Below are 12154 nucleotides of genomic sequence, written 5' to 3' on the forward strand. Positions count from 1 at the left end.
CCAGAGCCCATGAAGAGTGTGGTAACCTGCCAAAGTGATTATCGACCAGTGGCATTCACATCAACAGTGATGAAGTGACTTGAAAGGCTGGCAGATCAGATCTGGGATTCAATACCCCACTGCGTAATTGGATCATGGATTTCCTCACCTCCAGACCACAATCAGTGAGCATTGACAAGAACATCTCCTCCACAATCTCCATCGATAAGGGAGCACCACAGGGCTGCATTCTTAGTTCCCTGCTCTAATCATTTGACACCTATGAATGTGTGGCTCAGTACGACAATAACACTATCTACAAATATGCCAACGATACCACTGTAGTGGGCTGTATAAAGAAAGGCCATGAATCAGCATACAGGAAGATTGAAAACTTGGCTGAATGGTGCACTAACAACAAAAACCTTGCACTCAATATCACCAAAACCAAGGAGGTGATTGCTGACTTCAGAAAGGGAAAGCCAGAGGTCTACAATCCAGTGATCATTGGGGGTGATCAGAGGTGAAGAGGGTGAGCAAATTTAAGTTCTTGGGAGTCACCATCTCGGAGGATCTTTCATGGTCCGAACACCAAAAAGCATGTGAAGAAAGCACGTCAGCACCTCTACTTCCTCAGGAATTTGCGGAGGTTTGTTATGACACCCTGGCAAATTTCTACGCGTGTGTAGTGGAAAGTGTGCTGACTGGCTGCATCATGGTCTGATATGGGGACACCCAAAATCCTGAGTATAAAGCCCTGCAAAAGGTAGAGGACACAGCCCAGGACATCACAGGCAAAACCCTCTCCACTAATGAGAACATCTAGAGTGAATGCTGCCCAATCATCAAGGATCCACACCACCCAGTACACGCTCTTTATCACTGCTACCATCAGAAAAGAGGTATAGGTACCACAAGACATCACCACCAGGTTCAGGAACAGCTACTACCCCTCCACCATCAGACTCCTCAACAACAAGCTCAATGAGATTTATTTAAGCACTCTTTTTTTTAATCTATCTCTGTATTGCAGAGTTTGTTTATTTTTCTTTATTTGTTTTCAATGTACATTGAGTCAGTTTTTTTTTTGCACTGCTAACAATTGGTAATCCTACCTCACCTGCACAGGAAAAAGAATCTCAGTGTTGAATATGATGTACTCTGAAAATGAATCTGAAGTCTAAATCTTGCACTAAAGCTGTGATAACTTCTGGCACCTTGTCCTGGTCAAATTGATGGTAATTGCTCAGCAAATCCCCTCTGAAAACCATGTCCACAATTCTTCTTTGGCTGAGTGAATTTTTTTAATATGGACTGACTGGGTGAGAATCCACTCAATCTTCTTCCCATCACCATTCACAACCTCACTGCACCTTCTAAAGATTTGATTTTACAACTGTTACATTCGTAATCAATTCTGCTTTGAAATTTGAAACTTTCTTTCAATGTGTATCACATTCCTCTCATCCATCTCAGACCATACCGTTATCAAAGGGTTCCTCAGCACCGGGCTCCTTTTCCAGTGGCCCCTCATTGTCTGCACACTCTTCACTTGAGGATTCTTGAAGAGAGAGAATGTCAATCAACCTTAATTTCTCACAAGTAATTCCCTACTTATGAAATTATTCTATTTGTAACACTCTGAGAGATAAAGCACCTCCAGAACATTTTTCTTTATTCATGGGATGTGAGCTGCCTTCTTTAGCCACTGCAGAGCAAAAAATAAATGCACAGAGATTTAGTTCCAGGCCCCAGCGATGCGTCAACAGGTTTTCCCATCCAATTACAAACCTTGCCCAGATAGTAAAGGCTGGGGATTGAGGAGGCACTCTTGAAATTAGATTGATTCAGATCTCCTAAATAAAAGACTGGCCTCTGTAAGAAAAGTGGGTCTAGAATAGCCATATTGCAGCTTTCTCAACAGAGGAATATTATGTGCTTGAGATGTTTGTGATCCTGGTCTGTAATTGTTTGGCTCTAAATCGAACTTTCAGATCCATCTGTGATAGAAAGAAGCCCTCTGAAGACAGCAGGCAGAGCTGCTACCTCCCTGATCCAAGGACCCAGCTCAAACCTGATCTGTGGTGTGTGGAGTTTGTACATTCTACCCACAACTGCATGGTTTTGTTCCAGTTTTATCCCACACTCCAAAGGCATTCTAGTTGTGATCAGATTCTATTGGCATCACCACTGTGTCAGGGTGGCAAAAGAAAGAGAAGGAGACAGAGATTTACATTTCAATTTTTAAATTTAGACATACAGCACAGTAACAAGCCCTTTTGGCCAATCCTGCCCAATCACACCCAATTGACCTACAACCCCCCATTACGTTTTAGAAGGTGAGAGGAATCTTGACCCTCCCCCCCCCCAGGGAAAACCAATGCAGACATGGGGAGAACGTACAAACTCCTTACAGTCAGTGTGGGATTCGAACCCCCAACCAAATGCTGAAGCTGTAACAGCATTATGCTAACCGTGCCGCCCCCAAAGAGATGTGAGAGTTTGCTGCAAGTAGATAGGGAGTGAAGAAGGCATACTGTGTGTTGGCCTTCATTAGTTGGGGATTGAGTTCAAGAACTGTGAGGTAATGTTGCAGCTCCATGAAACCCTGGTAGACTACACCTGGGGCTATTGCATTCATTTCTAGTCACCTTATGACAGGAACTATGTAGATCTTTTGGAGAGGGTGCAGAGGAGATTTAACAAGTTGTTGACTGGGTTGGAGAATATGTCTTATGAAACAAGATTGACAGAGCTGGGGCTTTTCTCTTTGGAGCGACAAAGGATGAGTAGTGACTTAACAGATGTAAGTGGAGGAAAGTTTTGAAGAGATGTCAAGAGCTAAATTTGTTTTACTCAGTGGTGGGTGACTGACAAACACATTGCTGGGAGTGTGGTGGAGGGTGGTACAATAGGCACATTTAAAAGACTCTTAGATAAGCACATGGATAGAAGACAAGTCAGGGTGATTTGTGTGAGGTAGGGAACGATAAGATTGTTGTGGAGTGTGTGTACATAGGTTGGCACTACATTATGCAATGCGCTGTAATGTTTTCTGATAAGGCACATGGACAGGAGAGGAGGAATGAACCAATCAGGATGGGAATGCCAAAACTTCGGATGTCTTGGTGTTCAGTTGAAAGTAATTTTGAAATTAGACGAGAAAATACTGGAAAACAATAGCATCACGGTGAATGAAAGGATGATCAGTTAAACAGGACATTCTGCACTTGTAAGAGCAAAAAGACTGGCTCACACAAGAAATAATTAAAAAAGGAAAAGGGGTGGGTCATGACAAACAGCAGGAGCAGGATTGCTGATGACCAGGAATCCAATGTGAATCTAATATGAAGGCAGAGAGATGACTAAATCTTCAAACATTTTCAGAAAACCGTGCAAGTGGCAAGCTCAAGTCTGGCCCATTGAGAACTTGATGGGGATCGGATGGGTGCTGCATTCAGCAGCTCAGAGCAAAATTGAATAGACACATCCCATTCTACCACCTCTTGGCCCTGTGTTACGACCTTTTAGATTTCTCAGGAAAAATCATATCTGACAAAAGATGGAATTCTTTGGAGAGAAAACAGAATAAATTATTTAAGGATTTTTACACAGAATTGTGGAGAAACTCGGTGCGTCATGTAGTGTTCTATATGTAGCAACCAATGTTTCAGGCCTGAGCCATTCATCTAGATAGCAACTAAAAGTAGGCAGGCACCTGAATAAAACTGAATTGATGGTTATGTATCTTTATCTTTTTTAAAACTTTATTTGTTCAAAAAACAAACAATATATGACATATGCAGCAATTAAACATGAACATGAATGTTTTTTTAATAAAACAAAAAGACCCCCACCCCCCACAATTTCAGCCAACATGGTTATGTATCTGTGAGAAATGAGGAAACTTGACATAAAATATGAAAGATGGGGAAACTAGTGCAGACATGTGGAGTGATGGATTAAACCAGTATGAACAGGCTAAGCATGGAAATTAGAATGCAGGAAGCAGAGTCAGCCTATGAAAGATAAGAATCTTCTAGTCTTTTCGACAGGATCAGTGAGCCCACCTTATGAATAAGATAAGGGGAGGTAAGGAATAATAGAATAGGAAGTTGAGATAGTCTGGATGAGATAAGGGTCTCCTAGCCCTAGACAGAAGTCCCAAATTCTACATATATAATTAGTAAGCCATATACAGATTTATCAAGTTATGCATATTAAATTAGTAAACCCTAGACAGGATTAGCGAACTCTGCATATGAAGAGTGTAGCTCTGAGAATTGGAAAGGTGTGAATGGGGACAAGAGCAAGGTTGTGAATAAGGACAATGGGGATAATGACATGAGAAGACACCGACAGGATACCCCCTGGTCCTCCAAATCCACTGAAACTGCACGTAGGCAGGAAGGATTGCCTAATGCCAAACCCATCAAGGAGGCAGAAGAATGCAAGGGGGAGGGTATTCTGATACTGAAATTCACTGTATAAAAGTTGGGTGAGCCCCAGTGTATGTGTGTATTCCCAGGTTAAGGGGAAGCACCCAACTTTGCACTGTTGTTAAAATAAATGTTCTTTGTTCTCACTTTTTGTCTCGAGCAATTTCTGTTAAGGTACTTCTATTTCTAACATATCTTTATGTATGACTTGCTGAGTTTCCCCAGTATTTTTGTGTAAACTACAATCACAGTGTATGCATATTTTCATCTTTAGCTTAAGTTAATTAAGGAAGTCCAATGATCTAAAAACCTGAAGCCATTCCACCTGCACCATCTGATTAGCCATGTGTTAATCTGCATTATCCTCCTATTTCTAACCTCACTGGCAAAAATAGCTGAGATCACAACCCTGGAGTTCCTGTTCTTCAACCAGGGCCTAACTCCCTGTAAGAAGAGGAAGAAGGCACAGATATGAAGGAATTTATAAAAGAATGGATCCCGAAGGTCCTGGGAATGACAGAAATGCAGGAAGAAAAGGAAATAGAAAGGGCACAGAGAGCACTAGCTCCAAAACCATAGATACATCAAAAACCAAGATCCATCTTAGTAAAATTTTTGAGATATACAACAAGAGAAAATACACTGGAGCAGGCAAGGAATAAAATTAGAGAAGACAATAAACCATTGGAATACAAGGGTCAAAAAATATTTTTTTACCCAGACACATGTTTTGAACTCTTAAAGAAGAGGAAGGAGTTTAATACAGCAAAATCGATCCAATGGAAAAAAGGTTATAAATTCATATTAAGACATCCAGCTGTGCTTAAAATATTTATCCCCGGGGAGCAAAACAGACTGTTCTTGGATCCAGAGGAAGCACAAGAATTCGCAGAGCGTTTGCAGGACAGAAGGAGAGATAAAGAGATGTAATAAGAATGAAGAAAGGTGATAAAGTATATATAAAGATGTAAAAACAATGTATATGTAAAGAACTAAAGAGGGAAAAGAGAAGGGAAGGAAGGGGAAAAAAAGGGAGAGTTTTGTTATAACCGTTTACAGCACGGAAACAAGCCATGTCGGCCCTTCAAGTCCGTACCGGTTCAGTTGAACAACTCCACTAGCTCCTCCGCAAAATCCTGAGGAAGTACAGGCTTTCTTCATGATGCCATTGGTGTGTTGGTTCCAGGAAAGATCTGCCGAGATATGCTCATCACTAGCCATTATTCTATGTTTGTCACCGACAATTTCCTTTGATTTTCTCTGGGTTCTACTTTATGCAGAGATATTATTTACAGCAACAGCCCTCTGGTAAAACTCATGAGCAAAGGCACACGATGCATGGCAGCACTATCGATATCGCACCAAACCTTCATCATTACTGGTTCAATATCTGAGTTGTCCCTACTTAATGGAATAGTGGGAGTGCATTCCCATGTGGATTTGAACAGTTCAGGACAAGGCCTATACCTATGCCTTCTCAAGGTAAATTAGTCATGAGCAACAATTTTTTGGTCCTGAAAGCAATCATGAATAGCATTGTGTGTGAAGCTAACCTGTGAGTATAGTGCGTAACACTGGCTAAGAAACAACTCCATCACCTGAAACTGTTCTCAGCATTGTCTACTCTGCATTTTCCACTTAAGGTCAATGTATGGTAATCAGGCCAGTTATTTTGACTGAATTACTCTATCCAGTTCAAGCATGTAAATCAGTTGCAAAACTGATAATATGAAGCTTGCATTTGACTGGAACAAATTAGTAAAGGCTTAGTGTGCAGGGTGCCACGGTCAGTGTAGTGTATATGGCGAGCTCTCCACTGGCCACCGTGACAGAGGTGCACCAAAGAAGAGGTACAAGGACTGCCTAAAGAAATCTCTTGGTGCCTGCCACATTGACCACCGCCAGTGGGCTGATATCGCCTCCAACCATGCATCTTGGCGCCTCACAGTTCGGCGGGCAGCAACCTCCTTTGAAGAAGACCGCAGAGCCCACCTCACTGACAAAAGAAAAAGGAGGAAAAACCCAACACCTAACCAATTTTCCCTTGCAACCGTGTCTGCCTATCCCGCTTCGGACTTGTCAGCCACAAACGAGCCTGCAGCTGACGTGGACATTACCCCTCCATAAATCTTCGTCCGCGAAGCCAAGCCAAAGAAAAAATTACAATGTGTAAAAAAAAGTGTTTTCTGGGGGGATGGGGGGGGGGGGGGGGGGGGAGATAATAACCGTCACTGCAAATCAGTTGACGCTTGCGAACAGGATCGCAATCCAAATGGAAAGGGGAGTTGTGGAGTTGTGGTTGCCCAGCAGGGGATAAGGGGCAACTCGGGGGGGGGGGCATTTGGGGTAATATTGGATGTGGGAGTTGTTGGATTATTTTATATTTTAAATATGTTGTCATACATTGAGTTTAAAAAGGGAAAACTGAGAGATGAAAATGGGGAAAAGGGGGAATGAGGTGTAAACAAGATATGAGATGGCCTCATTGAACTATATGATTATAAACATTAATGCAATACATAACCAAATTAAAAGGAAGAGGCTATTAAATTTACTGAAAAAAAAATAGATATAGCATTTGTGCAGGAAATGCATCTAACTGAAGTGGAACATAACAAATTAAAGAGAGATTGGGTAGGACACGTAGCAGCAGTTTCATATAATTCAAAAGCTAGAGGTGTAGCTATATTAATAAAAATGTACCAATCAAAATATAGGAGGAAATAATAGATCCAGCAGGGAGGTATGTAATGATAAAATATCAGATATATTCAGAATTTTGGAATTTGCTCAATATATACGCACCTAATGAGGAGGATCAATAGTTTATGTAGGATATTTTTTTGAAGATTGTAGATACACAAGGAAATATATTGATAGGAGGGGATTTTAACCTTAATTTGGATCCAATGTTGGATAAAACTGACAAAAGACAAGCAAAAAGAATAAAGTAGCCAAATTTATGGTTAAATCAATGCAGGAAATGAAATTTATGGATATGTGGAGGAGGCAGCACCCAAGAGAAGGAATATTCATATTATTCGAGTAGGCATAAAACATACTCAAGGATTGATATGTTTTTGTTGACTGCCCATATTCAAGGGAGTGTTAGGAAAACTGAGTATAAAGCTAGATTACTATCAGATCATTCACCCTTGATTTTAGAAACAGAACTGGAGGACATCCCACCAAGAACATATAGATGGAGATTAAACTCCATGCTACTTAAAAGGCAGGAATTTAGAGAGTTTATTGAACGCCAAATTAAAACATATTTTGAAATAAACATGGAATCAGTGAAAGACAAATTTATATTATGGGACGCAATGAAAGCCTTCATTAGAGGGCAGATAATAAGTTATGTAACTAAGATGAAAAAGGACTACAATCGGGAAATAGAGCAGTTGGAAAGGGAGATAGTAAGTACAGAAAAGGATCTAGTAAAAAGGGATGATATAATGAAAAAGAGAGAAATGGCGGACAAAAAATAAAATATGAAACATTACAAAGGAGAAGAACATAATGAAAATAAAGCAAAAGTATTACGAACTGGGAGAAAAAACACATAAAATATTAGCCTGGCAACTTAAAACAGAACAACCTAAAAGAACTGTATTGGCATCAAGGAAAAAGGACAAACAAATTACATATAATCCAATGGAGATTAATGAGAACTTTAAGGAATTTTATGAACAATTATACCAAACTGAGAACAAGGGGAAAGATGATAAAATAGAAGAGTTTTTAGCTAAAATTGAACTGCCGAAATTGCACGAGGAACAAAACAAACTGATAAAACCATTTGAAATAGAGGAAGTACAGGATATATTAAAAAAGCTGCCGAACAATAAAATGCCAGGAGAGGATGGATTCCCAAAAATTCTATATTTAAAGAGTTATTAATTCCTCCTTTCCTGGAAGTAATGAACCAGTTAGAAGCAACACAAAACTTGCCAGATTCATGTAAGACAGCAATAATTACAGTAATACCAAAGACGGGGAAGGATCCATTAACACCAGCATCATATAGACCAATATCCCTACTTTACGCAGATTATAAGATAATAGCAAAATTATTAGCAAACAGATTGGCCGATTGTGTACCAAAAATAGTAAAACAAGTTCAAAACGATCAGTGGATAATGTCTGTAAACTTATTAATCTAATTCATGCAGTTCAAGGAAATAAGCCAACAGTGGCTGTTACTTTAGATGCAGAAAAAACCTTTGAAAGAGTAGAACAGAACTATTTATTTAAAGTATTACAGAGATTCAATCTACCAGAAAAATATAATTGGATTAAAGCTTTATATAATGGACCATTGGCAAAGGTAACAGTAAATGGATATGTATCGTGCCAATTTAAATTAAGTCGGTCAACTAAACAGGGATGTCCATAATCCCCCTCATTGTTCGCCTTAGCAATAGAACCATTGGCAGAACTGATAAGAACAGAAAATAAAAGGGATAAAAATAAAGGGGAAGGAATATAAAATCAGCTTATTTGCAGATGACATCATAGTATACCTAATAGAACCAGAAATATCAATAAAAGAATTACATAAGAAATTGAAGGAGTATGGAGAAATATCGGGGTACAAGATCAACACAAATAAAAGTGAAGTCATGCCAATGAGTAACGTGGATTATACAGAATTTAAAAAAGAATCACCATTTAAATGGCAAACACAAGCAATCTGATACCTAGGTATCAGGTTAGATAATAGTTTAAGCCATCTGTACAAACTAAATTATCAGCCACTATAAAGAAATTGCAGGAAGACTTAGAACATTGGAAAGAATTACCGCTAACATTGATAGAGAGGGTAAATTGCATTAAAATGAATGTCTTCCCAAGAATACAATACTTATTTCAATCGTTGCCAATTCCCTTAACAGATAAATTCTTTAATGAACTAAAGAGAATAATAAGGAAATTCTTGTGGAAAGGGGGGAAACTGAGGGTAGCATTAGATAAATTAACAGAGAGGTATAACCAAGGTGGTTTGCAGTTACCAAACTTTAAAAATTATTATAGAGCCGCACAATTAAGGTATTTATCAGATTTTTACCAGACAAGGGAAAAACCAGAATTGGACTAAGACAGAACATATACTTTATAAGTGGGATGAAAAGCTGGTGCAATATAAAAGCTCACCAGTCTTGCATCATTTACTTAAAATATTGAAGAATATCCACTTAGAAAGGAAAAAAAATGAATTACCAAATATCAAAATTGTTATTGACACAAAACCCACTAATCCCTTTTACAATAGATAACCTTTCCTTTAGAGAATGTGAGAAAAGCAATCAAAAGAATAGAAAATTGTTTTTTGGGAAATAATTAACATTTGAACAGTTGAAGTACAATGTTTGTATATCATCAACTGAAAACTTATTTAAAGGATAAATTGGGAAACAGACCGAGATTACCACAAGGAAGCAGCTTTGAATATGTGATTACAGACACAATGATAATTAAAAGATTTATAACGAAAATGTACATTAAGCTGCAAGAAAATGAAAATGATGAAATAAGCTATAAACCTAAACAAAAGTGGGAAAAGGATTTAAGCATAAAGATAAAAAAATGAAGCATGGGAAAAGTTATGTTCTGGATCTATGAAGAATACAATAACACAAGGTTACGCATGATACAGTATAACTGGTTCTTCTGTGGCTTGGCTTCGTGGACGAAGATTTATGGAGGGGTATGTCCACATCTGCTGCAGGCTCGTTGGTGACTGACAAATCCGATGCGGGACAGGCAGGCACGGTTGCAGCGGTTGCAAGGGAAAATTGGTTGGTTGAGGTTGGGTGTTGGGTTTTTCCTCCTTTGTCTTTTGACAGTGAGGTGGGCTCTGTGGACTTCTTCAAAGGAGGTTGCTGCCCGCCGAACTGTGAGGCGCCAAGATGCACGGTTGGAGGCGATATCAGCCCACTGGCGGTGGTCAATGTGGCAGGCACCAAGAGATTTCTTTAAGCAGTCCTTGTACCTCTTCTTTGGTGCACCTCTGTCTCGGTGGCCAGTGGAGAGCTCGCCATATAACACGATCTTGGGAAGGCGATGGTCCTCCATTCTGGAAACGTGACCCACCCAGCGCAGATGGGTCTTCAGCAGCATGGATTCGATGATTGTGGACTCTGCCAGCTCGAGTACTTCGATGTTGGTGATGAAGTCATTCCAATGAATGCTGAGGATGGAGCGGAGACAGCGCTGATGGAAGTGTTCTTGGAGCCATAGGTGATGCCGGTAGATGACCCATGACTCGGAGCCGAACAGGAGTGTAGGTATGACAACAGCTCTACACACTGATCTTTGTGTGTTTCTTCAGGTGGTGGTTTTTCCAGACTCATTTGTGTAGTCTTCCAAAGGTGCTATTTGCCTTGGCGAGTCTGTTGTCTATCTCGTTGTCGATCCTTGCATCCGATGAAATGGTGCAACCGAGATAGGTAAACTGGTTGACCGTTTTGAGTTTTGTGTGCCTGATGGAGATGTGGGGGAGCTGGTAGTCATGGTGGGGAGCTGGCTGATGGAGGACCTCAGTTTTCTTCAGGCTGACTTCCAGGCCAAACATTTTGGCAGTTTCCGCAAAGCAGGACGTCAAGCGCTGAAGAGGTGGCTCTGAATGGGCAACTAAAGCGGCATCGTCTGCAAAGAGTAGTTCACGGACAAGTTGCTCTTGTGTCTTGGTGTGAGCTTGCAGGCGCCTCAGATTGAAGAGACTGCCATCCGTGCGGTACCGGATGTAAACACTGTAAACACTCACAGGACAGCTTGAAAGGATCTGACTCAGTCAGTGTGGTCCCTAATCCAACTGGATCCCTGACCTACCTCAGAGGGAGGGAACCCAGTTAAACTTAACGAGGTCGTGTCCACCGGCAACTTGCACAGGAAAATGGCCGCTGGCGTCACAGGGAAATCCCTGGCTCAAGTGGTTACGAGATCAAGGGGAGAGAGGGGGTTACTGCCGCGGGGCCCGGGGTGGGAGGAGAGAGGTCGCTGCCGTGGTGGTGGGGGGGGTCACTATCACCAACTGCCGCTGCTGGTTTGCATTAACAGTTCAACGTTCACGGCAGCAGGACATTGCTGGGGGGGATATGCGCGATTGACAGGGTGGGTGTCGATTGATGATGGGGGGGGGGGAAAGAGTGACTGACTGGGGTAGTGGTGGGGGGGGAGGAGACAAACGACCGACAGTTCCCGTGACTGCGTGACGCGGCACTTACCACGTGATCGCAGGGGTGGGATCCCCTTAAATGCCAGGTTGCCAATTTAATGGGTTGATCCCCCCTGCAGATTTAAAGGTAATCGCACCCGGGTCCCAGGAGCTGCATCTTCAAAAAAAAAAAGCCTATTGCATATAATTATAGTTCAAAAACCAGGAAATTCAGTCGACCAAATAAAAGCTTGTGCCGCACAACTCTCACAAACCAAATGCATCGGTGTTCCCTCCTCGAGCTGGCCCGACTGCACAGAAAGTGCGGCAGTTTCTCGATTGACATGTGCACCGCCGACGGTTTCGCTTTTCCTTTCCCCGCCCGCCTGATCGACCTGTGGAACGAATGGTCGGGCCGCTCCGACACCGAACAGGCGGCGGGAACACTTCGTAAACTTTGCATGAACCGCTCAAACATCGTCCACGCCTTGCAAAAAGCTGCTGCCCGCAGGGTTTTCCACCTTCTGCAAAATCTTCTTGAACAATTCGAACTCGCCAACCCTTCACTCAAGGCTTC

The 12154-nt window shown here is 41.4% G+C and overlaps 1 protein-coding gene across 3 annotated transcripts in view; it reads right to left on the minus strand.

Annotated features, from left to right (window-relative positions):
- LOC138763470 (torsin-1A-interacting protein 2-like) overlaps positions 1 to 12154 on the minus strand; it is a 32461-nt gene that overhangs the window by 20084 nt on the left and 223 nt on the right. For 2 of the 3 annotated variants that reach the window (XM_069937675.1, XM_069937677.1), the window contains exon 2: positions 1463 to 1540. In XM_069937675.1, coding sequence (XP_069793776.1) covers positions 1463 to 1540 — 78 coding nt within the window. Of the gene's footprint in view, positions 1 to 1462; positions 1541 to 1636; positions 1677 to 12154 lie in introns of those variants that run through there. The other variant, XM_069937676.1, reaches the window with a different exon arrangement.

The sequence above is a fragment of the Narcine bancroftii genome, chromosome 5 (genome assembly GCF_036971445.1).
Source record: "Narcine bancroftii isolate sNarBan1 chromosome 5, sNarBan1.hap1, whole genome shotgun sequence".
Classification (NCBI taxonomy): domain Eukaryota; kingdom Metazoa; phylum Chordata; class Chondrichthyes; order Torpediniformes; family Narcinidae; genus Narcine; species Narcine bancroftii.